The sequence below is a fragment of the Plectropomus leopardus genome, chromosome 22 (genome assembly GCF_026936395.1).
Source record: "Plectropomus leopardus strain MGB_pleo_1.0 chromosome 22, ASM2693639v1, whole genome shotgun sequence".
Classification (NCBI taxonomy): Eukaryota; Metazoa; Chordata; class Actinopteri; order Perciformes; family Serranidae; genus Plectropomus; species Plectropomus leopardus.
In genome coordinates, this window is record NC_142197.1 from 21,913,041 (window position 1) to 21,940,928 (window position 27,888).

A 27,888-nucleotide genomic window follows, 5' to 3' on the forward strand; every position below is an offset into this window, starting at 1 on the left:
CTTGACTGTTGGCCACCAAAATCTGATCAGTTCCTTGTTGAGTCCAAGTGGATATTTGTGCCAAATTCCCTCTTGACTCTCTTTGAGGTATTGTGGTCACAAGAATGAAACGGACAAGGTCAAGTAACCTTGACCTTGACAAGTAACCTTGACCTTGACCAAAATCTAATAAGTGCATAGTTGAGCCCAAGTGGATGTTTGTGCCAAATTCAAAAAATTCCCTCTAAGCCTTCTTGAGGTATTGCATTCACGAGAATGAGATGGGCGGACAGATGACCAGAAGGCGCATAAGCATAACAACAATAATCAAAACTATGTTCAAAGTACTTAAGAGTAATGTTTGAGAGTTAAAGAGATTATGTTCCATTTTTTGATCTCCACCAAACTGCAGCCCTGCAGATAAAGTTACCTTTTACCTTTTTTTGCTGAGCTGGCAACAGCAAGAACGCTCCTAATCGATGAGAAACTTTTTGTCTGGAGTGTTAATCTTATCCTTAACAGTTCCTGAGTTCATCTCAGACAAAACTCAAACAAATGCATCTCTTGTCGACTCCTTCACACACAGCACAGATGGGATTCAGCAGTCACAGAGGCGGAAGAATTGATCACTGTGGCTAACGCACCCATTTGTGAAATGGACTTTTCAGATCAAACCCTCCGCAAGAGCTGGCACACAGAGGCATGGGAAGTATAGCAGCGGCTGACGCAGGGCATTTTTACTCCATTTTTCAATTTGGTGGGGTTCAAACATTCTCCCCAGCCATCCATGGCTACACTGTGCTGTTTGGAGACTGTGAAAGTTGGAGAAGATTAATCTCTTGGGGGTGTTTTCCATTTTCTAACACCCAGAGGCGGTAATTTATACTGGGGCCTTAGAGAGAGTCTGAACAGAAGCGTTTTCTGTGCTTTAGGGAGAGACAATGTTGCAGATTCAGCCGCCCAGAGAGCCACTGTGGACTGACACTGGAGGCAACTGCTAAAAGTAACAGAAATGATCATGATGAGGACACGAGGAAGAATTATACTTTATCCATCCCAAAAGGGAAGCTGCCCTCGAGGTCAGGGTCGGCTGTAGAACTGCACATTTAAGTATTTTATGTCTCACTCACAGAAATTTTAACAAGGTGTAGGTTTGCGCCAAGGTTAGATTACCGACAAGGCAGTTTGGTAACTGTCCCAGTGCCCCAGAGCTCAAGGATCACTGTGGTATGGTGATTTATTTGAACAATTGTTCTTAATTATTTACCAAAAAAGCACAGTATCAACTGATGTTATAGGGCTTTAAATGACAATTTGTATATCAGTCACTCACCTCATGTTAGGTTGAATTTGTGGAGATGTTTTTTTTTTTTTCATTTCGATTTTATTTATAAAGCCCATTATCACAAATCACAACATCCCTCTGACCTTAGACCCTCACAGTGACTAAGGAAAAACAGTACTAACTTTGTAGTTAGTTTGTGTTATTGTCACAATGGTCAAGTCAGTGATAGACCAGCAGTTCCAGTTCTCAGCGAGGCACAATTACTGTTTTTGTCAAAGGAGTCTGGCTTTGGGGAGAGCATTGATAAGTTTCACTTGTAGATCAGTTTCTCAATGGAAAGGCCTGTCTGTTTGGGAAGTACTGAACATCCGATTGAATAAATGAGACTTGGATTATACTATGCTTTGATATAGTTTTGCTGCTGTTAAAAATTGACCCCTTTAACTTCAGTTCATCAAGATTTTTTTTTCTATTTTTGGATTCTTCATTTACTGTCGAGGCATGAGAGAAAAAACAAAGGTTTCTCCACAAATTCAGTGTAACACAAGGTGAAAAATTCATCTTGGGCATGAAGTATTCCTTTAAATTGAGTACTGCTGCCCCTGTGTCAAAATCTAGTTTTACCATAAAACCTTCACAATGTCCTTTGTGCTTATATGCTGAAAGCTACGTGTTTGATTAAATTACCACACAACAAATCTTGAGCTTCCTGTAGCTTGAAGAAACTCTACATACTGTACAAAGTCTGGAAGGAAAAGAATGTTAATAGATGTCTTGCAGCTCATAAACATGTTACCTCCAGCCATAAATATGCATGAAACACTGGTTCTATCATGACAGGGTTGTCTTCATCATATTTGCTTTTGCCAAAAACATTAGCATTATTTTTAGATGGTCTATTTATACATTTTAATGTATGTTTTTATTCCAGTGACCAACTCTTCTTTTAAATGCTGTAAAATCATTTTTTATCGAACGTTATGTAGTCGTGTTATGTAATGTAGTCATTAAAAAACACATTAAAATACACACAATTAGCCTTGCGGCTCTTCGGCAGCAAGAGAAATATATAGTTTGATTAATATTTTCATTTAGTGATCAAATATTAAACACTTGACCATATTTCTTTTCAATGTGAGAAGTAAAAAACTGTTTAATTACAAGTCAGAAGAAGGAGACTGGTCGTGAACCCATCTCCTGGGAGACAACTCATCCACAATACAACCTCCTTGAACATCCATTTGCTTGTTCATAGCTTCATAGAAATCTCACTTGCAAAGGCCACAGAGTTTGTTGAAGAACTGTTACGCTTTGGCTCTTTGGTATAATAATGTCAGCCATGGTTAGCCATGCATGGCTTTGGCACTGAAAACCTGAGACCGTGTCCCAGGTGTTGTTAGGAAAAGGCAACTACACACTTGGGAAAGATTAGGTAAAGATTTCGGTCTTTTTTATTAAAAAGTCAGTTTAGAGATAAAGTGAAACCACTGCTCAATATTTAAAAAAAAACACCATTATGTTGATATAAAACAACATTTTGGGTGGTATGATATTTATACAAAATGTATCAGCCGATGCAAAGCAGTTGTATATGAACTGAGTTGTTCTCAGCCGACTGCTGCTTTATCTTATAATTATTTTGGTGCTGCTGCAGAATGTTCGGAGAAGAGCCATCTGCATTTGTAAAGTAGGACGTATGCAGGATTTATGCATGAGGGGGACTTTGAGAAGTTACTGCTGTGCAGCATAAAATGTCTTTCTGCCCAAACTTCAAGCACTCCTACTGCAGACAAAAGAGCACCATACTGAGTTTTTTTTTTCCGAGAGATATAGGAGAGCGATGAACACTTCAGATATTTTCTGCTTGACCATCAATTGTCTGTAGTTCATCTGGTTTGTCATCTAGCCGAAGCTCTGAAAGTGTTTCTTCTGAAAAATTATTGCAAAACTCTCACAAAGTGTCACCTTTTGCTTTCTCTTCTGTTGAACCTTTATCAACTTTCTGAGAGTTTCGGGGAAAGTTGTGATAAAGAAAAGGATAGCTGAATTCTGTGAGACAGCTATAGGACATTGCTTTTTGCCCATTAGACATTTTTGTCAGCAATACATTGACTTTTGATCTCCCTGAAAGCAGGAGGGCTCTTGCTGCTCTGAAGCAATGTAGGAGATAAGTGTTTCTGCTTGGCCCACGCTCAATGAAAATGTACCTTTGCTTCGAGGGGCCCTCTTAAGTGGCTGACATGGTTGCATTCATTCCTTTTTTTTTATTATCTGGAGAGGCTGGTTGTCTCATGAGTCACAGAGGACTTTGGAGGAGGTGAAAGAGAGGTTCTAGGATGGCTGGATAATATGAAGAAGAAGACAAGTACTGTGCGAGCGTCTCAGTACTAAATATTCTGTCTGTACCTACTTCATCAACCTTTGTTGGGTCTAATCCCCAGACAATAGCTGTCCAACCAGGGCCTCTTTTTACAACTCCAGAGCTGGTTATGGCTTTGCCTCCACTGCTGGCCAGACACATTTGTTGTGTAAACTTGGTTTTTCGTTCCTTCGTTATTCCCAAATTAGGTTCTTTCTCTTAACTTATAGCCTTCCTCTTGACCTGGGCTTCACCTACTGGTCAGAGAACAAGTGTGTACCCCTTGCTGAAAAGTGAGCTTTTGAAATTAGACCTATTTTTAAAAAAACTGCACCCACTGAGATCAAACAGGAGGAACTTTATTGTGGCGAGCAGGTCATGTTCTAAGTTGCCTGCAAGCACTTCAGCCAAGCGTTTTTAATGACCTGCTGTAAGGACCCCTCACTGTAACTCATTATCAACTGCAGGAAATGTGTGTTTCGGAGCTTCACACCTGCGTTTTAAGGCCGGTAACGGTAGACTGAACTTCCTGTGGATAATAATCACATTTCAAGTAGTAAAACTTTTTTTTGCTTGGTGTTAATTTTGATGACTTATTTTGTGCTTAGGGGTAAAGAGTGAGCTTGAGTTTTTTCCTTTGTAATAACATCAAGAGTCTAGAGCCACACTGGTGGCTTGATTGTACATGTGCAGAGCGGCACTTGCAGCTAAATACAGGTTCACAGTTGGGTTTCCATCCAAATATAGCACTTATTTCAACACATTCTCTTCTTAACTTGTCAAATATTGCCATTTGGTCAGTGCTGTTCACATCTACACATAACACACTAGGTATCCTCCTACATTTGTTGTTGAGGTTCATGGATGGCATGCCAATTTACACCTGTTCAATGATCTTCTGTTTTCATAGGAAATGTACAGTTTCTGCTCGTTAGATACATAATCTTTTTTCAAACTTTGGTAAAACACCTCATATTTACCTTTAATTCCTTGTTCAACGAAAGCACATGGTTAGGATTTGGCAAGAAAAGCACCTAGTTAGTTTTAGGCAACAGAAGCAGGGGATTAGGTTTAGAAAAAACCCCAATATGGCTTGGCACTACATTCATAAAGGAACAAAAAGTGGGCTCCCAGGCAAAAGTCTGGGGTCTGTTGGACTTTCCAGCTTCTACATAACTTAATTACTGGCAGTGTTTCAAACTGACGTGGGATGTATCATACTGTCGCGACTGGTGCCATTTGGCCAACCAATACTGTTGTGCTGTTTGACTATAAAGTGACGCTGTCCACCTACGTAACATATTGCTGCAAAAGGTGGCTTTTGGCGTCGGTGTGTGATGCTGAAATCACTGATCAAGTGGTCAATTTTTAAAGAATTTTTCGAAGAAATTGGCAAAAGAGACCCAGATTTATTCACTTATCCATCTGCTGCTGTTATGTGAATATTAGGAGCTGGTTCATCAGGATAAATAGTAGGTGGTGCTAATTCTCCAGGCGGGTGGCATTGTGGAAGAGGGTGCAAAGAGATGATGGAATTAAAAGAAAGATTGTTCACCCTCAAACAAAGGAAACCGATGGATGTATGATAATAGAGAAAACACAGGGCAATTGACAATAGAGAGTTTTGAACACCAAATATTACAGGTTTATGTTTTTGGAGGAGTTCTGGTAACAACTCTGTGTGCAAAAGCATGTTAAAAGCCTACTGAGATGACAAAAAGAGCTAGCAGTGGCCTGTGCAATAATGATAATGTTATGCTGTTTATTCGCTGAATCCATTTCCAATAAACTTAGCTGCAAGAACCCAAGGTCGCTGCGGCAAGGACACTGCCTTCCTTCATGGGGTGACTGCTTTATCCACTCAGCCACCCACGCCCCGCAATTACTTTTTTATTGATACACCAACTTTTCTACCTTACCCAAATTCAATTACTTTTTATTTGCTATATTTGAGATTTATTCAAATATCCGAAGTCATGTTTCTACTCCATATCTTTTTTCTTTTTAAAAAGAGGCAGACAGAAACATCTACGTCTCTGTGGTATTATTTCCTTTTTTTGCAGTTAAGAAAAACTTGCTTTGTTTTCATTATGGCCTATCACCTCACTTAGCGGAAACGTCTGAGGGGGAACCGTAGCACTCCTCAACATGATGAGTTTTTCCGGAACTTAGGTTTACAGCCACCCACCATAGAGATGCAAGGGCACTTCTAGAGAGGTTATTACGATAAGTAGGCTCTCTCAAGAAAAAAAAAATCCTGTGCCTGTATGCACATCAAACATTCCACTTTGTTTTTAAATCCACGCCTTGTAAAAGATAATAAAGACTGCATATGCCAGCCAACAGAATCTGGAAAGCCCTGGGCTGATTCAATTAGACATGAGAGGGCAAACACGGCCATCTAATTCCACTAACAAACACATGCAGCACAATGCAAAGTAAGTCTTGAGAATAAGGCTGCGAAATGCAGAGAGTGAGGGAGAAAAGACGGACTGAGTGAAGTGAGTGATGAAATGCAGTAGCAACAGTGATGGACAGAGTAACCCAATAGCCCATATATTTACAGACCCACTTTGAAATTCCAGGCTTAGTGAGTCACTTTGCTGTTTTTAGTGCTGTAGTGGGGGGGGGCAGAATATAGAGCTGTCGGTCAGTGTGTCAGGCTCTGAGAATATCTCTGCTGCTGGAGAGGTCAAGGGCGCACAGCTCTTTAATGTTTAAAGGGGAGCAGAAACAACATGGGGTCTAGGCGAGCACAGCTCCTAAATAAAAGCTGCAGACATTTTCTGCTAAAATCATTGAGACGTGCTTGTACCTGTAGGTATGGAACTCTATCAACAAGTCCTCAAACCCATCCAACCACATAGGTTGGATGTTCCTGCCTTTTAATACGACACAGAGGAGCGTTTCTTATATAAGCACCCCAACCAGTGTAGTTTAGGGAAGGTTAAGGAAAATAATCATGATTGAGCATCATCATGCTATGTACTAGGTGTACATGTACTGTTCAATATAAATATTTAAACAATTCATTTTGTTTTCCATAAAAAGTTTTAAAGTTTTACGGGGCTTCACCGGACGTTCAGTGCAACAGCACTATTCAGGTCAGATAGTAAAAAGCTAACAGCGCTAACAATGGATATGCGCAGATACATTTGTAGCCGACACTAGATATCAAACAAAAACCAGAGACTGTGTCATATTAAGTTGCTGTGAGCTGTAAATTCATTACTTCTGAGCAGAAGGTCTTTTGCCTCTTCTTCTCTGCCCCTGTCTATGCGCTGCCCTGCATGTCTGCAGTGGCGTTAAAGTCTAGAGTTCTCACGATGCAGCAAAATCTGGGGACCAAAGCGCCCCTAGAGTACACAGAACACTGACAGGAAAAAAATAACAAAAATAACTGCTCTACTTGAAGCAGTCTCAGTCAACTTAGGGGCCTCTGACTGATGACTTAAATCTCTGACTTTCAATGGGCAGCCCTTTTACGTACTTAACGTAACGTGCCAAAGTGAAGTTACTTAATGTATGTCTGTAACTTAAAATAACTACACATTAACTATTACTTTCACATTTGGCACAAACAGTGGTCTACTGGGTCAAAGGCCTCTATTTGTTTGACCAATCGGCCATGCCAACCACCTCCCTACTTAGTCTTTGTAATTTTTTATACTATGTCATGCAGACTTTGTCCCTCTCTATACTACATTACGTTGACTTGCTTTTTAAACTCTTTCATGTGGACTTTGACACTCTTTATACTACATCATGCTGAATTTTTAACTTTTTATACTATTTCACATGGACTTTGTTGCTCTTTATACTATGTCGAACTGATCTGAGAATGAGACTTTATATAATAAGCCACCTGACGTCCTCCTTTGCGCCCATCATAATTACTGAAGGCATTATAGGTTGCCAGCTACACTAAATGTAAACTGGTAGTTAAAAGCTGCTGGTATGAAAGAACCTATGGGGTCATATTTTAGCGGAACACGGGCTCAATTCTAGAGAAAAATTCAATCAGAAAGAATTAGTTTTCACATCAAACATTGATTATTTACAATGTCAACTGTACAAAACATCAGTGCCTCTTGGCATCAAGATACCCCACTTAGTTTGCTCAGGGTTGATATACAGTTAAAGCTTTGGAGAAGCAGCACTTTTTTTCCACAATTATTCCTAAATTAATTAGTGGAATGGCTTGGAAGGGAAGGGGGGGAATCAAAGGGAGAACAGAGGAAATAGAGCTAATGTACTGTGTGTTGTAATGTGTTTGCCAAGGGATGAGGGCGTAAAATGAACAAATGTGATATGAATGTACATATGTCTGGTGGCTTATATCTTGTGTATGTCCATGCAGTAATGATTCATATTCGTCTACCAACATCCTAGAATAGTATCTGGTATACTTCTGGATTCATTGTTATTATATGTGTTTGTAAGAAAGAGATTGTAAGCAAAACGCCATGGTAAGAAGCATGAAATTAATGAAGATAAAATGTATGTACATTTTGTCTGTGTAAATGAAAACAATGTATTTCCACTTTTACTGATGAACTTTTCAGACAAATTTAGAGGTTAGGCTAAATTTCTCCAACTTCTTATGCTAAATCTAACTCAATCATGTGAAAAATGCATTGTCATGAAGCTAAAATTGGGGCTGTAGTTCCTGGCTCATGAAAAGCTGACATTTTGGAGATAAATGGTTTTCTCAGGACAGCAACTGTTTGCTGTCCATCATGCTAGCTTATGTGCCTTGGCTACCTCCTTGTATAGCATGCCATGTGTGCACTGCAGGTGTCAAATGGGACACATCACACAATGCAATGCTAAGCCCTGCATCAGACGTGTGTTTCTCTTAAAAAAAAGAAAAAACAAACTACTGCAGTTGGATTAAACTCTGAGGGATTCTTGGGTTCCTCCTGCAGAGTCCAAATGAAGTGTAAAACAAAATCATAACAGATAGTTTGGATCTTAACTGTAATTTTGGCTCTGGCCTTGTAAAACAATTTTAGCTTATCATTCAATTTGGCGAGCAGTCTTTGGGTACAGAGCACCGCTGCAGTCATGGCTGTCACATAAAGCCATGTACTGTATACCCTGAGGGCCGGGAGGCGAATCCCTTGCTAGAGTTTTTATCCTCCCACAATCCACTTTGATGCCCTAATGATTGCCTACGCTGCCATAGTGAAAGCTGAAGATGGAGAAACTGTGCACCCTGTCATGATACCAACGTGGTAAATTCCATTGCTGTGAAGTATAATAGTATGTCTTGGAAATGGGTTTTAACCAGTTTTTTGAAGATATCTGGTACCGTGAAGAAATGGAAAGCTAGCCACAAGAGGTTGGGTGGTGCTGGAGCCAAATGAATTTTCCAGGTCTAGAAAATTAGAAATACAACAGGGAGATCCTTCTTCTGCCGTTCCACTGATTTAATTAAGAGTTTAATTGCTGTTTATTCTTCTTACCTTCTGCTGAGAGCCCTTGTACATTCACTCCTCTGGCGTCCAGGAAACTGAGGCAGGCATCCACATTCTCGATCTGCGGAGAAGACAACACACAGTCAGCACAAAGGACAGACACAGCAAGAATGTGACGATACTTAACATTCAATGAGCCAAAATGTCTCGGGGCAGAGGGCTCGAAAGACGGGGATGACCGGCGTTATTACCCATAAAGCACATCATTGTGTAATTATTACCCAACCCCCGCTTGACCCTGGGGTCCAGCTGCGTGACATATACTGACCGCAGTGTGTAACCACCTACACAGCCCGGAGTGCAGCATGTCTTGGCATGTCACACACACGCACTTATATATACAAAGGCAAATATACAGTAAATTCACAACCTTGCTGGGACACTTTAGACACACACAGAAAACAATGTACACACACACACATTTTCACATAAACACAGGGTGTGGGGGTCAGCGGGGACCACTTGAGGCCCCTCACAACATAGTCAACAACTGTCACCTCTGCAAAGTGGTATCAGTTTCACAAAGGCCCACAGAGGTCGTAGTTATTAGGGGGATTTTTGCATTCGCTGACGGCGGCTAACGGGTGGCTTCATTAGCATGGTGGCCAGCTGCCAGCGCCCCTCAGGAGGTCTTTTATGACGAGGTCAGAGGTCGGAGCGCTCCGCGTCAGTGCAGTGTGCCAAGGCCACACAAAGGGCATGCTGGGCAACTCAGCCAGACGTCCAGCGGGCAATGATGATTCATGAGCTGTGACTCCCCTCAGCTCGCTATAGCTCTATCTGTCTCTCTTTTTTAAAAAGCTTTCTCACTCACTGTCCCTGTGTCATTTTACTAGGGAGAGAGCCACTTTGTAGAGTCAGGATAATGAGTCATTTCTACACAAAATGATTCTTTTTGTTATTCCTCATTGTCCTGCATTGCTTAACAATGTCTGAGAGAATCAGCCACAGAAAAAAAGTGTTTGCCACATTTTAAAATACCTGTTTGTTCTAATTTTCCCAATAATTTTCTTAAGAAAATATATTTTTGATTTCTGTCCTCTGACGTGCGCTGTATTTGAATACCCCGATGAAGCTGATGAAGCTTATAAAGCTGCGGATTGTTTTGCTGGATGATGCCGAAAAGTCATTTTTTACATCACTTTATTGCTATCACAAAAAGTAATTTACCATACCATTAAACATGAAAAATGTCTGAGAAATGTCATGCCTGTCACATCAAAAAACTCATTTATTATCAACAGTGATTTGTAATGGTTTTGAAAGGCACAAACAAATGTCCTGGTGACAGGCGTCTGATCTAAAAGGGCTTTTATGTGTCAACAGATCACGAACAAATGACATATTTTGCCAGTTAAATCGGAGGACTTGTTGAGCTGTGTGACAGCAGACATGGCAACAAAGTAGTGAGCACAACACCGATGGCTGCCTTACATATGTTGTGAAATGTTATTATAATATTACTGTGAACTTTATTATATGTCAATAGCTGCTTTATTTAACGTTATTGTAACTGCAGTTCATTCAATAATTTTGTATTTTAGTAGTAAGCACTAGTTTAAAGGACCTTTAAAAATACTGAGATATATATCTTGTAGCGCTATATAGCTTTAAAATATTGCAATGTTATTTTAAAGCTATATATAAAATTCAACCAAATATCAACATCTGATGACTTTGGTGGCCAGCTATGAAAGAATCGGACTGATAAGCAGAATGGATAATGGCACTGGTAGCAATACAATCTTATCTTTTTCCCATCCCACGCAGTAGCTGAAGCAAAGCACTTCCCTCCCTGTCACTTTCTCTCCACACACTGATATGTTTACACTGGTTATATCAACGGGGATCCCTGTGGGACAAGAACTCTGACACAGAGCTTCTCCATCTGCCCGACACAACCTCCCACATCCCAACACCAAACACATTCTCACAGCAGGCGCCAAACCTCCCCTCACATGTGGCCCTCCATACTCTCTTCCCACAAAGACACTGACACATGTGTGCCCAGGCGCTGGCTTGTTTGATTATCCCACACAAACTCTCAGAAGTTTGTATGTGAGGAGACATGTGCCGAGCAGCGTTCTGTGAATGCTCATTACTACGGCCTTAATTAGACGGAGCGTGCGGATGATGTGGGGCGCAGGAGTTCTCAAAGTGCAATCGCGTGCCAAAATAAGCAGCCTGTAGTCACGGATGATATGCAATCAACAATATTTGTATGATAACAGCCATTTTCATCAAGAGACTTCTCAATTAGGGCTCAATCAGTTTCAAATATTTACCACACAAAGCTTGGGAGGGCTCTGCTGAAGGACTGCATCTGTTCTACAGGCAGCGTGTGCGTTCGTGAGTGTGTTTGAAGGCTGGTTTAGCTGATAAAGACAAGAGGACTCGTAAATGCACAGTAAATCTCTTTAGGTGGAGACAGATCTCCGTCTTCGTGCTGTCTTTTAAGCCTCTGAGTGTCACTCCAACCAGAAACTCTGAGGCTTTTAGGCAAAACCGCTGTTTGTTTTTAGGCGGCCTTAACTCTAAAATGACGTAAACAAGCAGAATAATGATTGAAGGCGTTGATGACGGCTGGGGCATTAATGTTCCGCAGGGTCCTGGCGATGTTTAACTGCTAGTTTGGTGGGCGGTTTGGCTTTGCGGCATCCTGTAACAGCTCCTCAAGAAACCGACATCATTTATTTTTCCGACGCAGGCTGGCATCAGATGGTTCCACATAAGCCATTAAAAGCAATTTGGAAAAGGGCATTTTGATGAGGCGCACTTCACCCAATCATGAAGTGCTTAGAGTGAGGGGAAAAGGGGAGCACGTTTTTGAGAAATGACAGGAGGGCACATGTGCGATGCGGCGCTGCGGGAAGGAAAAACTTGCCACCAAAGCCTAGAAGAATAATGAGGGGGGAGCTGTTAAGTTTCTGTGATAATCAGTTTCAATTAAGCTATGTTTCGTTTACAGAGCCGCACTACAAATCAAAATATCACGTTCCAACTGACACAGGCAGCCGAGTGGGGAGAAGCTTGTACCGTGGCTGCTTGACACGAGGCAAAAACCGCATCCCCTCCTTCAACCTGTCCTCCGCAGTCTCCTCTAAAATCACTGATGAGTTCACATTAGTGCTTTAGGGGAGAGGTAGAGGGAAAAACCAGAGGAGAGGATCGACTGAATGAACGTCTCCTGTATCAATTACCTTCCTGTATAGCACAAAGTCTTAAAAGATACATTAAAATTATTCGATATTTGCAAAACTGCGATATCCTTGTAACCTCAAATGGTTCAAATGGCAAGAAAACCTTAGGTCTTCTTAGGAAACGTGACTGAAACCTTTGAAAACACATAGAGGTGGGCTGCGTGATGAGAATTTCTTGGTAAATTTCATGTCTAAGGACAAGAATGAACCTTTTTTTAACTATACATAGTTGATGATCATAACAGATGCTATTTCTACTTCATTTAGATGTATTAACCTGATTAAATGGGTGATATGGGTTTAAAGGGTCCTGCTACACCTAATAGTATGTACAGAATGCTGTTTTCAGTGCGATAAATTCTCGTTGGCATCGGGACAAGTCGTTTCACTTTTAATTTTGTTAATTTTAGTCACAAAGACTATGTCGTTCAGTTAAGGGAAAAAAATCATAATTAGGCTTAAAATAGGTACATTATGTGACATATGTGAAATAAGTTACAAAAATCACATACTTATCACGACACATAAACCTGTCTTAAAGGTGAAAGTCCTGTGTTTTCTTGCCACAATGTTGGGTACGTACGTAAATCCAATCTGACACTATACAGTAATTTTAGAGCGCTCTAGTTTTAAAAAATAAAATTAACAAAACATTAAGTTTATCACACATTCTTTCCACTTGATGCTCTGCGGCTCCCAGAGTGTGGGGTTCTGGATAGCCAAACTGTTTATTCCTACAGTATTTTGTCTTTAGGAACGGTCCAGATTGTGCCCGAATAGGCTCCAGCACTCAAACATACAAGTCAGTGCAGCAGGTCCCTTCTAACCGATATCTTTGACACTGATAACCATGATAATGCCCATTTAATCGAGTGATAACTCTCCAACCAGGTGCTTTTGCAAATTGTAGCTACTTGAACAAACACTGATCAAATGCCATCTTGCTCCTGTTTCCGGGGCACCCTTTATCGTGTTTACCAGACGCACTGCGCTTTCAACTACCTCCAGTGTAAACCCATCTCAACTCTCAATGCTAATAGCAACTGATTTAGTATGAAGAGCGAGGACGTCCATGTAGAGCAGGATGGAGGGGAGGTGATGGGTCAAACAAAACTGTACTGTCATCCAGGAAACAGCTGGTGTCCAGTGTGAAACCAAAAGTTAATGTTATTTTAACCTCAAGTTATGCATTTACGTTCAATCTTTGTCACTCACAAGATGCATTTATGCAGTCTTACATAATGTACTTATCTTGACCCAAAACATGACTTTTTTTTCTCAGTTTAAAGACATAGCCTTTATGCCTGAACCTAACCTCAACCACAACATTAAGCACATCTTATAATGTGTTTCACCTGCGCGGCCTGTGCGTCGCTGTGAAACGTGTAACAGTTTATCAGTACGTGATGACCTTGGATGAGAACATGTTAGAACAAGTTAGTTTTATTTAGCAAACAAAAATCTATCTGCACTTTACTTATGGGCACCTGGTGATATAGTATCTTTGTGACAAATATGAATTCAGACATGAAGTTCTCTCTATTACACCTCTGAGTAAGTAAGAGTCTGATCATTCATTTTATTTTACCCAAGAGAAATTAAAAACAGTCAAATAAATATAAAATCAGCAATGTTTGGTTAACTATGATATAAATTTTACTAAATTGGCTAAAACATTCAGACTCACTGGTATGTATTCTGGTGCATTGCACTTGAGCAGCTGTTAATTGGCCATTTGTGGTTCTTTCAGCAGTCAACAAGACAAACACTGTATATTGGCTGTGATTTCTTTTTGCATTTCATCTTTTAAGGTTTTCTTCATCTCCTACTCTTTCTTCCTATGGAAGACTTGTGTGAACTTTGTCCTTTTGTACTTTCAAAGAAAAGATCAAATGTAAGAGTGGTCTTTGTAAAATGTGACTCATCTTATTCTTTAACTGCACCTAAAATGTACCTTTGGGTATGTCTTTACAGCAAAGCTGTAAGCATTTCTGCAGTACTTTAGTGTATTATGATACTCTTTCCACTCCTAGTAAAACATGAGACACAAAATGAGACAGTAGCGGCTACATCTGCATGTTTGCAGCTTAATTTCCTCACGTCCCTCGTCGCCTTATAAAAAGTGTGCAGGAGCCCGTTGGGCCTCTCTAAACATATCAAGTGACTGATGCATGATGGCTGGAATGGGAAAGTGTTATCCCTTAGATGCAACTGTCAAATACAAATGGGCCAACACCTTAATTACCGCTTCCTACGGGACAGAAAACAACCCCCTTCAAGACAGGACTGGAAAAGCAGGCGTTAGCGCTTTACAGCACATGAGAACAGCTCGATAATTGTGGGGTTTTATTCCAAAATGCTACATATCCACTGGAAAATACATGCCACCTTAAATCCCTAAGTAAGTATTTCAAAAACACAGATGACTCGAGCTTCGCAAACAAAGCTATTTCGTGAGTAAGTCTTGGGATGACTCAGTTGACTTCTAGTTTTTTTTTCCAATCTGTTTTGCTTCCAACCCAGTGGTTATTTTCTGAACACTGTCAATGTTTATTAATTCATTTTACACCCACATGAAGATTGCAATCAAATCTTGTCCTGGTGGTTGGAACCTTAATCACCAGTGGGGTCAGGGACTGTTATTCGAGGCTGCGGGTATTTTCGAGGAGCTGATTGGCTTTTGTAGCATCTCTTTACACTTTTAGTGTGCTTAAGGCAGAAATCAAAGTCTAGTGATGAGTCAGGGGAATCCAAATAAATGAAATCAAAATCCCTCACCTACAAACCACTGTGTCATCGTTTTAAGCCGGCACATCAAAATCGATAGCGGCCAAAGCTAACAAAAATGAGTTTTGCCTCAGACACCCCTGTATCAAAGTCTTCAATTCAGTGCACATGGTGGAATATTAAGAGGATGAACACAGACTTTTTGTACCTATTAACTCCTCTTGGCGCTTCAAACTTAATGAGGCATTCCCTGGATGCTTTTAATAGCCAGAATATACTTTATTAATCATTGCCGTCGAGCTGGTTTGAAAGCCACACATTTACATGCAGACAAAGCCAAGTCCCTCTGATCATCAGCAGTGGTGGAAGAAGTCGTCAAAATGTTACTGAAGTATGTATACTAAGGAAAATATAATTACATTATTTAAAATAAAAGTTTCCAATGTGGAAATATATTAAAAAAGAAATAAATACAAAATGAACAATACACCCAAAAAGCTCTAAACATACCCCAAACTATTAAAAACTCAGAATTGTTAAACAAAAATAGAAAAATAAAAAAACACCCTTAAAGTCAAAATTATAGAAAAATAAAATTAACCAAAAAACTAAAAAAATGACAAACCTTTAGAATTATTAGAAAAAATTTGAAAAAAAGACTCAAAACTTAAAAATTAACTCCAAAACCTTCAAAATATTATTATTATTATTTAAATGTAAAAAAAAAATCAAAATTATAAACTAAAAAAATATATAATACATATTTCCATGTGTGTATGTAGAGGCGTAAAAGTATCAGGTGGCACAAAAAGAACATACTCAAGTAAAGTACTTTTTAAAGTACTTAAGTATAGTAATTGAGAAAATGTACTTATTTACATTCCACCACTGCCCAAGGGAGAGTTATGGCTTAAAGATTTTGAAAATACAGGAAAATAATTATTTGTTTTTGCCCATGAATAGCAGAGACCTGAAGGATACGACAACTTAGATTCATAATCTGAAGCCACACAGCCTTCAATTTACCAAACAAACCACTTCTCTCATTGTCTATCACCTCTCCGTCAACCTCTCTCTCCAGACTGGAGGTCTGACACTGGACTCGCCCTGAACACTCCATTGAGTCCTCTTCAACCCTGCCCCCGTCACTCTGAATGCATCCAGAGCAGACAGCGGCTGACAGGCGATGAATCAGAACGGATCAAATGGGACAGAGCTTTACAGCAGCTGATGGGCAGAGGGGTGGCCGGGTTAAAGGATCCTGTCTCATAATCCAGGGATCATTGCTCATCATGTCAAAACCCAAAGTAAAGAAAGTTTTCTCATCTGGCTTCGGCTGAAGAGCTGCTGTATGCAATATCGATCACAGTGGCACTCCCCACAAGTCCTTGCCCTGACTGAGATCTTAGGATTGACTTGGGATCAGTCTTTCCCTAAAACGTTTGAAAAAGAGGTAATTGCTTATTTTTGAAACACCATGAGTAAACCTTGTACATTCAGATTTATCTGGCCTGCTCAGCCAATGTTTGCATTAGCAGCAGCTTATTATTATGAAACTGCACACCGTTAAACTTTTTCGAACGCAAGAAAGCCAAACTGAAATGATTCAATTCAAGTAGCCGGGGGCTTCCGAGACAAAACAAACTCGGAGCTGATTTTTATCACGCCATGCCTCATATTCATGTAAATAAAACAATCATTTTCTTTCAGGATCTAACTGTCTGTGACGCTCTGAGCTCTTCAAGAAGCTGCTCAGTCAGCATATAAACACACATGATGTATAATCAACAGGATCTGCATGGCAACACAAGCCTATATCTATGGATGGCTCAATTATATATGGTGGTTCAATTTCAAATGTTTACAGCATCAAATAACTTGGAGGGCCGCCATGTGGCTTTGCGCATCTGCTGCACAGGCGGGGTGTGTGTCCACATGTGTGTGTGAACGACTGGCATAGAGAGAGAGAGACAGAGAGAGAGAAAGACAGTCAAACAAAGATGTCTCATGAATGACAAAGACCAACGAGCTGTCTCATCGATCTCTGGGTTAATCTCTTTAAATCCTTTTTCTCAGAACAACTCCGATCTCATTATCACTTCTGTTAATGATTTCAAAAAATAGCTAAATGATGCAAAGCACATGCAAAGATTGTCTTTTCCATCTGTCCCCCTTTTCTCGCCTCTGTTGCATATTATATTTTCTGTGGCAACAATAGAATTATGCACAATTCTGCAACAGCAATTATAATAAAGTTTCACTGTAAATATCCATTTTTTGTGCTTAAACCTAAAACCTCGCATTAACTACAACATTGTCACAACAAAAAATTGTAAATTAACATGCAAAGAAACGTTAAGTTTTAACAAATCCTCTAAATTGGAAATGTACAAATGCAACATATCCATGGTTTGCAGAAATGTACAATTACAACATTTTTTCTAACAGCTGGATTTGTCATTATGGAATTTAACTTCAGGTGTAGTCCAGCAATTAAAGGGATACTCCGCCGATTTTCAACCAGCTATATATCAAAACAGGACACCTCTGAAGCAAAGATATGCTATTTTAGGTGATGTCTTTGCATTTAGATTAAGGGACTCACAAGAGAGCAATTTTTAAAGTATAGTCAAACGCGAGGCATTAGAGGCCAAGATATCCTGGCCTTTATGTTAAAGTGTTTATAGACTTCAAAAACTGGAGCCTACATTTCCCAGAATGCAACTCAAGAGTGTTTTGGTAGTACCCACAGCATTGTAGCACATGTCTTTTTTTGTTATAAAAATGTTTGTTTTGTAATCTTTGTGCCCAGTCTGGTATAACCCTGATGACATTATCAGGGTTATTAATTCAAACTTCACAGAAAATATTTATCTGGTTTGTCAGGGGGTCAAGGTTTGGACCTTGGGGTGCCCTTCTGTGCGGAGTTTGCATGTTCTCCCCATGTCTGCGTGGGTTCTCTCCGGGGTCTCCAGCTTCCTCCCGCAGTCCAAAGACATGCATGTCAGGTTGATTGGTGGCTCTAAATTGCCATAGTTGTGCATGTGAGTGTGACTGGTTGTCTGTCTATATGTGTCGGCCCTGCGATGGTCTGGCGACCTGTCCAGGGTGTACCCTGCCTCTCACCCAATGACAGCTGGGATAGGCTCCAGCCCTCCTGCGAACCTTACGAGGATAAGCGGATATGGACAATGAATGAATTAATGTTTTGTCAGGATGAGTAGAGATCATCATGACAAGTCAACTGAACTTCATGTGTGAAATCTGTGGAGTGCTCCTTTAAAGGAGTGTTTCAGCGATGTGCACTTCCGTATACTTCATTCAGCTGTTTTCAAAGACTGTGTTCTTTCACTAAATACACTTTAACATGGAAAATCAGTGAAGTGCCCTTCAAGGTAAAATATTAAACAACTGGGAGACCGGAAACCTCCAACAAAGCTTTCACTGAAGTCTCCAGTCTAAAACACTGAAATGCAGCAAGAAAACTAATCTTGTTTCACTTCATCTCAGCTGATGGCTTTGTAAGTAAATATAAAACAAACAGCTGCAGAAGAGATGTAGAGGCCTTCTTATTAATCTTCATACTGCAGTACATTAAAGTAAGTATGCAGAGGAGGATAAATGAGTGGAGGAGGTTTTTCAGAGGAGAGAGGACGATGATAAGTATTTCTTAATGGCTTTCAGGCAGCGGGGAATGACTCTGTCGTCTGTCGTCTGTCTCTCTGTCACGTCCACGCTGTTACAGTCCTGTTCTGCGTAGGTAAACATCTCCAACATGATGGATAGCATTAGTGTTGACAGGAGACAAATTTCGGCTGTCAGTCCTGTCTGGGGCTGTTTCTCCCAAAAGGGTCGGTGGGGTTAAGCTGCTGACTCTTAAGGCATCTGTGTGCATAACCTGCTGACCAGCTATGACGGAAGGAGAGACATACCTCCACAGCCCTGCTGCTTCCTTTTGGTTGTCAACCTTTCTGTCAAACTATCCTGGATACAAACAAAGCAATGCCTTCTTATCACATCTGATTACTGTGTAAAGAATTAGTATGAAGCACAAAAAACCAGTGCTACTTTTGTTTTCTATCTTTAGGCTTTTTAACTGTATTTGATCAAAACTAGGTTGAAAATATAGTATCGCAATCTAACAAACAGGAATCAAGAAATGACCGGGACATTATATTGTGGTGGAACAAAATATAGGAAAATTGTGCATGGTACCATGGAAACAATGCTAGTGGGAGTCAAATAGGATCCTTTGTCATGATGGATGGACATGCAAATTCACTGGTTCACTGACATCATACAGTGCGTGTTGGTAACTGTTATGAGCTGTTAAGTCCATACAGCAAGGAGGTTGGGGTGAATGAATGGATCAAACAAACAAAGGACTTTCACACAGGAGACTGCTGTTCATGTCCCTTGTAAAAACTAAAAGAAAAGCGTTGACCTCTTTAACTTTTACATACTTTCTTACTACACACGATGTCATATTACATGATGTATTTATGTCCTGTACTCAACAAATGTAGTTATTTTAACCAAAAACATGACACTGACTTCTCTAAACTTTACATACTTACATCCTATTTGTAGTTATGCCACCTTACATGAAGTACTTAGGTCCAATACGTAACAAACGTAGTTATTTTAACCAAAAACACAACATTGACTTCTTTTAACTTTACATAAGTACATCCTGTATGTAGTTACACCATGTTACTTAACGTACTGATGTCACTTACATAACAAACATACTTATTTTGACCCAAAACACAATCTTTCTTTTGACCTAACCAAGTACTTTTGGTGCCTAAACCCAACTGTGCTGCCGCTACATAATTTAACATCTTAACGGTGAGATCATGTTGTATAAAATCTTTTGTGATGTCGTTGGAGGTTCCCGACTAAAAGGGGCAAACAACCAACCATACAGCAACTGCTGATGACTAGTAATACTGAACAATGCCATGTTAAACGGTACAGTATCTGCCAGACATTAGTTTCCTGATGCACATTTTTACATCACTACAATTTTTCAGTGAATTCAGTTTAGCAATAATCGAACTGATGCCAGACTGCCAACACATAAGACAGTGTTTTGGTTTTTTTTATGGAAATTGGTTGAAGAGAGGACATTTCTGGATTCAAGAGGGAGGCTGAGTAAATATTGATTAAAAGGCCTAAAGTCATCAGCTCAACAAAAAGTCCAGTGATGGATGGATTATAAAAAATCAATGTGGGAGATATCTGGTAAAAGTTTTGTAGCAAACAGGTATAGCCTATATAAGTATTATTGGCTGCATCAATCATTACATAACTAAGGGAACTTGCTATGAGCCAATAAAAGTCAGTAAAATGAAACTGAGCTGGTGTGGAGATAAAATCCTCTGATTGTCACATTACTCTCTTGTCTTGTGCTATGGTGAGCTACTCTAGAGTAACTTTATATTGCACTTTTAAAATCTGCTGCAATAGTCTTCACGCCGCTGCAGTCCCTCATTGTCTCTCTCTGTTTGAAACTTGCTATAGTCTCAGCATCTGTGTGTGTCCGATTAAACAGTGCAGCAGACTGTACAACAGCTTTCCCCAGTCAGAGGCAGTTTCCTCTGCTGCAATGGTCAGTCAGCAGCGATAAATCAGGTGCAGCACCTGTTTGTATGAATTTACATTTCCTACTCCCATATATGCAGCTTTGAAAAGACATTCTTGTCTTTTACAAAGCAGGGACCAAGCGCTGTATCCAGAGAAAGCTGGACTCCTGGGAGTTTTTTCAATGCCTCTAGCCCTTTGGTTTAGTGTAGGATAAAGTGGGGGGATAAACAAGAGCACTGACAATTCTCACGAGTTAACAAACGGGGGTTACAAGTTTTGGGTGTGAGTGTTAAAAATAAATCCAAACAAAAGTCACAAACTCTGACTTTTCACACAAAACACAGTCGTCGTTGTTTTCACCCTTATAAGGCGATGCAAGCTACAAGACTCTTTTTGTTTGGACAGTGAGCAATGAGGGTGACGCTTGGCAATCACATGCAGCCGCGACCACTTGGCGCGTCACTCTGCGGGTGGCTCGTGAGGGTGCCAGGCGGGTCAGATGTACAGAGGGCAGGAAGACGAGAGAGGGGAGCTAACAGCACAGCACAAACCAAGGTGGCCTGGATGTGGAGTAGCTGCCGGTGGGTTGTATCATAAGAAGAAGAGAGACGGAGGATAAAGAGGAAAGAGAATGCGTAAAAAGACTGATTGATTTATACTTTATTACGTACTCCCAAACTGCTACATTCACAGTGAATGAGAAGAGGTTCAGAACAGTAAAGACAGACTGCAGCTGGTACATCACAGTCAAACAAACCGAGCTGGATCAAAGGTTACCAGTCCTTCACAGCGCCCGTTTTAACAAGCCAGCTCATTGCTCCCTTAACAGAACATCTGCCGATGTCGTTCACTTATAATGAGTGATTAAAAGCTTCCAATTGAGCTACAAGTGACCCTGTAACGAGTCCCTGGGTGCTCTGCTCATGCTGCTAAACTGGCTAAACATATGAGAGGGTCAGCTGGTGCACCAGAACACACACCTCTTGCAATAAAATGACTGGCGTTCGCAGAGGAACAAAGAAAATGATGGACCCTAAAGAAGTCGGAGAGTGAAGGGAGTGATATTCACACAGTGTGAGAGCAGCTTTGACACAACAGCTGCTGAGGCACTTGAGCAGCCCTACATTAAATCGCACCCTAAGTCCTTGGTTCTAGACATCCTAATTCGGGGCATCACACATTCATCATGCACACTTTTCAACACCCATTGCGTCAATAATAAAACGTGCTGGTACAAGATGTCTTGTTCTTTGACTGCAGGCTGTGTGGAAAGCAAGACAAATGTGCATTGGTCATAACAAGATATGGATGCATTAAAAATGATCGCTGTAAATATGAAGACGAATAAGCCCCATATGTTTCTGTTTAAGCTATGCACTTCCCAAAAAAGGAGACATCTGCAGTGGACAAACTTAGTCCAGGATCCCGCCTCAGTATCATATGTACAGTGGTCTCTGTTAAATCTCCTGCTCATGTGTTTATCATAGATTTATACTGCACTGATCAAGCAATATGGTATAAAACTGAAACAAATTATTAAGGACAAGCTCCAGCCGGTGAGCAGACCTTTTTCTTTAACATCTGGCAGTTAAACTGGGATCAGCGCATGTTTCTTTTTCTGGTGGTGACATTTGAATGAAAACCCTGGGTTGTCTTCTGAAAACCAATTCAAAATATTAAACACACAACCAGTGAACTTGAAAGGAGGGGGTCAGAAGCTAATCGAGTTCAACATTAAACTGATATAACTATAAAAACAGACAAAAAAAAATCTAAGATCTCACATTTCTGCCATTGTATAGCTAAATGTAGAGCTCACATTTGTTCCTAGCATAGTTAGCTGTTTATTGTTTTGTCCCGTGCAGAATTTAATTACGCTGTAGAGTTTTTATTTTAATTTGTGCCGTCAGAATTCATTGCAACGATTGTGTTTCCAAGCGAATTACAGTTCCCATCCTGCATACTTGAGCAAGCTATTAGAGTGCTCCATGAAGGAGTCCTAAAGCCCAGAAATGAGTTAGCATTTTTGCACTCCTGGTTCCCTCATCTCAAAGTCTAAGTGTTTGGGGTTTTTTTTATGGGTTTTTGGTAAGATGCCTGAAATAAGGCCTGTGGTTAAAACAAGCGTAAGAGATGTTCACGTTTTGGTCTACGACATAAAATACGTCATTAAATACCACACTCATGAATTTTGCAGCTTTTATGTCTTAAGAAAGGTGGCTGCTGACAGTGAACACGGCTTTACATTCTTGTTGTGTTTGGGACAATAAGTCATGCAACTGTGGTGTAGTTATTTTATGGCCAAACGTTTGCATTTAAAAAGCAGTGTTCAGTTGTGAAGATTATCTCGCTAAGCAAAACCTGTAAGTGTCAGAAATGTTTGTTAGCGGACCTTACAGAATCAGATGGAAAAGTCCCTTACGCATTTTGATGAGGGAGCCAGGGTGATGCTAACTTCCACGTCGGCCTGAGGCCCGCTCATGCATTCGTTGTGGGTTATGTTGCAGCCCAACAGACAAAATGCAAATTCAATATTCACTCTTCCTTTAGCTGTCTTTTAGGCTCCACTAACTCCAGATAAAAACATCTGGCTCCTTAGCTGCTAAATGCTCCATTACATTCATCAGTCAGTTGCTAACTTTGCCTATGCAGGGATTCTGCAAATGCAAGTTAGTCTGGAGCCTCTCGATTAATTTACGATTTCCCAGGGGCATTATCAAGAGCAGTAGACCAAAATGCTGGGCGCAGTTGGACAGACCTAAAACCAATCAGAACAACAAAATGTGACATATTTTCAAGTTACGGACAAGATGCTATTAAAGTAGTACTTCAACAGAGTTCAAGTTTCGCTTCAATTAAAACCATTTTGGTTGTTTTTGAAATGACCTTAATTGTATCTCTTTACTAAGCTAGGTTTATGCTCGTCTCATACAATCACCATGTTAAATATTTGTGATAGGCCCAGCCCAGGTCAGGCCTAAGTGGCTTATCATGACTCTCCTATCATAACCCTAACCAGTCTTACTCCTCTTGCCTAAAACTAACCAACGAAGGAGTGTAGGGCAGGTCATACCTTTGCCATACACAAATTCCTAAACATGAAGCTGCATTTCTTCTCTGAGGATGGCAAAGGCATGACTCAGCCTATTCTCCCTCATTACCTTCATTGGTTGGATTGGTTAGGTTTAGGCATGACAAGTGAGAATGGGAGGGTTACGGTGTGAATGTTGAGTCAGCGATGAACCAGTCATATTGGCCAGAGTAAATTAAACACTACCTTGCAGATCTGTCAGGTCCTCAGGTTAGTCTATTGTGGGTTTATAAAAGCTTATAGATAATAATGGCTGACGTGTCCAGATATGACACTAATTTCCTTAATAGCAATGAATATTTAGGACAAAATCTGCTCTAAAAGGATTTTGTCTTATTGCTACCTATGACAGAGAGGGCTCTCTTTTACTTGCCAGATTTCCATCTGACAAAGGATTTAAAATAAAAAGCTTCTGGTCAAAGGCTTACCTCTCCACCATGAAGGCATCTACCCTGAGAACAGCTAGAGAGAATGAAAAATACCCCCTGTTCAGCTTTAGTTTCAGCAGTCTAAAACTGCCATCTGCCTCTGCCCTCTTTAGGCCACTTTCTGCCAATCGCTGGGCATGCACAATGACATCAGGGATGTTTCAGATGCCCAGAGTTCCCATCATCCATTTGTCTGTGTATATCCACACCAACTGACTCTCATAATAGGTGAGTGGCCTGACAGCCAGAGCTGGAATCAAATCAACTACCCGAGGAAGAGTGTCACACAGATGCCAGTTGGTTTGGCCTTGCAGGAGGCCGGGCCAGAGGCTCAAATTAGGAAGTCGATCAATTAGAAGCAGAGATTAATGGCAGGCTGTGCTGATGATGGAGTGTCAGGCTGCTGAAGATGATACTACTGAGTGGCTCTTGCTGTTTGTCCTCTTGTCTGGCTGCTGTGCAGGCTGCCAACAGATGGGGTCCAGATGAGACTGGTGGGCTTTTATAGTCTCCAAGAAACCCTAGACTCAATTAGGCCTCAAAGGCAGCACACCAGGCCTGCTTCTAAGGCTAAAACACTGAACAGTATGACTGCTCTAGTAGAAGTGGAAATTACTTATCACAGACTTTGTTAACTTCAGTTATGCTGAAAGTTAGTTTGTTCACTTTTAGCCATACGGAGATGGCAATGTTGGTTGGTCAGTCTGTTTACCAACTCAGTCCAGACTGCCTTTATCATGAAATTTGGTATAGAGGTTCATGTCTACCTTAGGTGCTTTGAACTTGTAACTTCAATTAAACAGTGAGTTTGGTCATTTTCAACTTGGACCTTTTATTCCCATGTGTTCATGTCTTACTAATGGGAACGACTGGTCCAGTATAGAGCAAGAGCGCTGCAGCTGGCAGTAGCAAAACACGCTGCAATGAAAACATCCAGGGCATGTTTGTAGCGTCAATTTATGTCCGCTGAAAGTGCCATGCACCGACAGACTCATCTGACAACATTATGGAAAGAATCTCTACAGAGGTAGACCTTTTTGTTAAAGAGTAAGATCCTTTTTGTTTAACCAGCCCTGATCAGGTCATCACTAAACCCACCAGATTCCATTTAGGTAAACAGTATATTATCATTGTAAAACACACTTTGTTCAAAGTTGACAAAACAAAATAAAACTCACAAAGGCCATCTTGGTTCGTAATTTCCACTGTTCCAACAATCACCAACTCTAGTCTGGTTGAAATCAACTCTTAATTCACCCAAAAAAGCTTTTACTTTTTTGACCAAAAGTTTAACATCTTCAGGGATCATTTCAATAAGTTGTAAGACACTTAGAATGATAATCTGGACATGTCAAACAAGCACATTTAGTATACATAAATTGAAGGTGTAAATATGCTAAGTGGTTACATAGCAGCCTGTTTCAGGGATGCCGACTGCAGTGGTCTCGCTTAGTACTGGACCTATTTCAAAAGATGTACCTCCCATTACATTTAGATACACAAATGAGAAAACAGGCTTAAAGTTTAAAAATATCAAACTCAACCTATAAGCTTTAGTTTTCTTAACAGCATTTTTAAAGTTAAAATACAGAAATATAAAGATAAACCCCGTCTCATCAAACCTATCTAGAGGTTTTTTTTTTATTATCTTGAAACTTCTTACTTCTGACACCACTATAAGCAATTAAAATGTATCCAAAAATGACCGTGCATGTGCTGAATGCTGACATGTTTAAAACACAAAAATCATTTTTCTCACCTTGTCATGGCCAGCCCATAGTATTTTCCCCCAACAACCAGATGTAACATAAACTGACTTATCTTAAAATATGTAGTGCACTAAAATTTTACAGATTGTATCGCGATTTCACACAAACGCTCCCTCAATGCAAATCAGCAGCCAGAGAAATTAAATTATCAAATTGAATTGGATTTGGACAAGAGCCAACGCTGCAAACAGCCAATCTAAATATGATCCATGACACACTTTAAAAATCAGATACCACAAATGAAAAGCAGCGAGAAAGAGTTGACTTTAAAACGGTGAGTTGTTTGATGTAATCTCTCCTTTCCTGCCCTGTTCTGCTGACAGATGTTGCATCTCTGCATCTTTGCATTCATGTAAGATTTTGACAGTGTTTGTTTTTCCCTGACATCCTTGCTGAGGTCGCTAGAAGCTAAACATATACACACACACACACACACACTTACTTCCAGAAAGTGAAACTGCACAGTCATCCGTATTGCAGGGAAGCACTCTCTGGTTTGCTAATGATGTCTGTCTATAATGAGGAGGATTAGTGTTGCGAGGCTTTAATATTTTCTGCTGAATGGGCCTCTTCTTGGTCCCCCGCCTGCCGCTCTCGTGTTTGAGCACGATTCTTCTGAGAAATGAAAAAAAAACTTAAAAATCCTTCAATCCATTCAAAAACCTTGGTGAGCATATAATTCCTTTGGATGTCTGTACAATTACGCGGAAACTGCACTGTCAGAGGGCGTGAGGTTTTACATGGGAGAGGAATTGCGGAGAGGCGAGTGAGATGTCTGACGGCTTAACATGAAAACCTGAGTGGGATTCTTAATCCACAGAATGTGTTTATAAATTTATATCACATGTATCTAGCTGACACTTCTACTCAAAATCCCAAAGTCAAACCCATCCAGTGCACATATACAAGTGATCTAGACGAGTTGAGGGCCTTAGTGAGAGGTATAGTAAGAGAGACAGTGGTGATCCTAGACTCTGGAAGGCCCTGGGCAAAGAAGCCCATCAAACCCCTCCATGCCCCCCATAAAAATGCATTCAGTCTGTTTAGTCAAGAATTGCATTGGTAAATTTGCTTGATCAAATGTCACACTCATTTACTAAAAAATAATAAATAACACCAAGCGCACGCACACACACACACACGTCTCAGTATTTGTACATCTAACTGAATTACCGTAGCCAGAAGAGGTGTCACTTAAAGCTCATTTATACTCCCTTTATATACAAAAATAGGGTCTGAATAGGTCTGACTCAACCATTGTAAACATCACTAGCCTGATATTTCCATGCATCCTTTATGTTGGCATTAATACAGCCAATAGATGGGACCAGAGGGAAGAGCCAGAAATTACACACAACAACAAAGCTGTGCCCAAATACAGATAAAATGAACGCAGGGTACAGAGAAAAGGATCTGTCCGTCTCTGTATGCAACGGTGAGCTTATTTTAGCCATTAGGAACATTATGGGGCAGTTTACAGTAGGGATGAGCCAGTACACCTTTATCCATATCTATCTATACCTGTATCTGTTGAACTAATTAAATTATCTGTATCTGTACTCGCAATGAGCGATTTTGAGCTGGAAATGTGTGTGGCTTAAACAGGAAATGGGTGGGGCCAAACCAGAAGTTGCTATTTTAAAACTGAAAGTGATATATTTTTATTCAGAAGCTGCTATATTTATTATTTATCGGAACACAATCTCAGGGGTTTGCCTGCTTCATATCATTTTTGACACATTTTACTCAGATGATACGGGTACTCTTAAAAAGTACAGTATATGTACTAGATACTTGTTTCATTCAAGTACTCAGCTAAAACCTACCACCCTAAAACCATGTATGTTGCCTCTATGGGAGATATAAATCTGCTTATAGTTGTCATTTCAAAATATGTCAATATTAAATTAAAAATTTTTTAGGGGGCCCAAAACATTTCCCTGACACATTTGCCTCTCCTGGCAGTGTGTCCCAGTGGAGA

At 40.3% G+C, this 27,888-nt stretch overlaps 1 protein-coding gene across 8 annotated transcripts in view; it reads right to left on the minus strand.

Moving 5' to 3' along the window:
• nav3 (neuron navigator 3) overlaps positions 1–27,888 on the minus strand; it is a 252,680-nt gene that overhangs the window by 146,381 nt on the left and 78,411 nt on the right. For all 8 annotated transcript variants that reach the window (XM_088072951.1, XM_088072948.1, XM_088072946.1 and 5 more), the window contains exon 4: positions 9,092–9,164. In XM_088072951.1, coding sequence (XP_087929077.1) covers positions 9,092–9,164 — 73 coding nt within the window. The remainder of the gene's footprint in view (positions 1–9,091; positions 9,165–27,888) is intronic.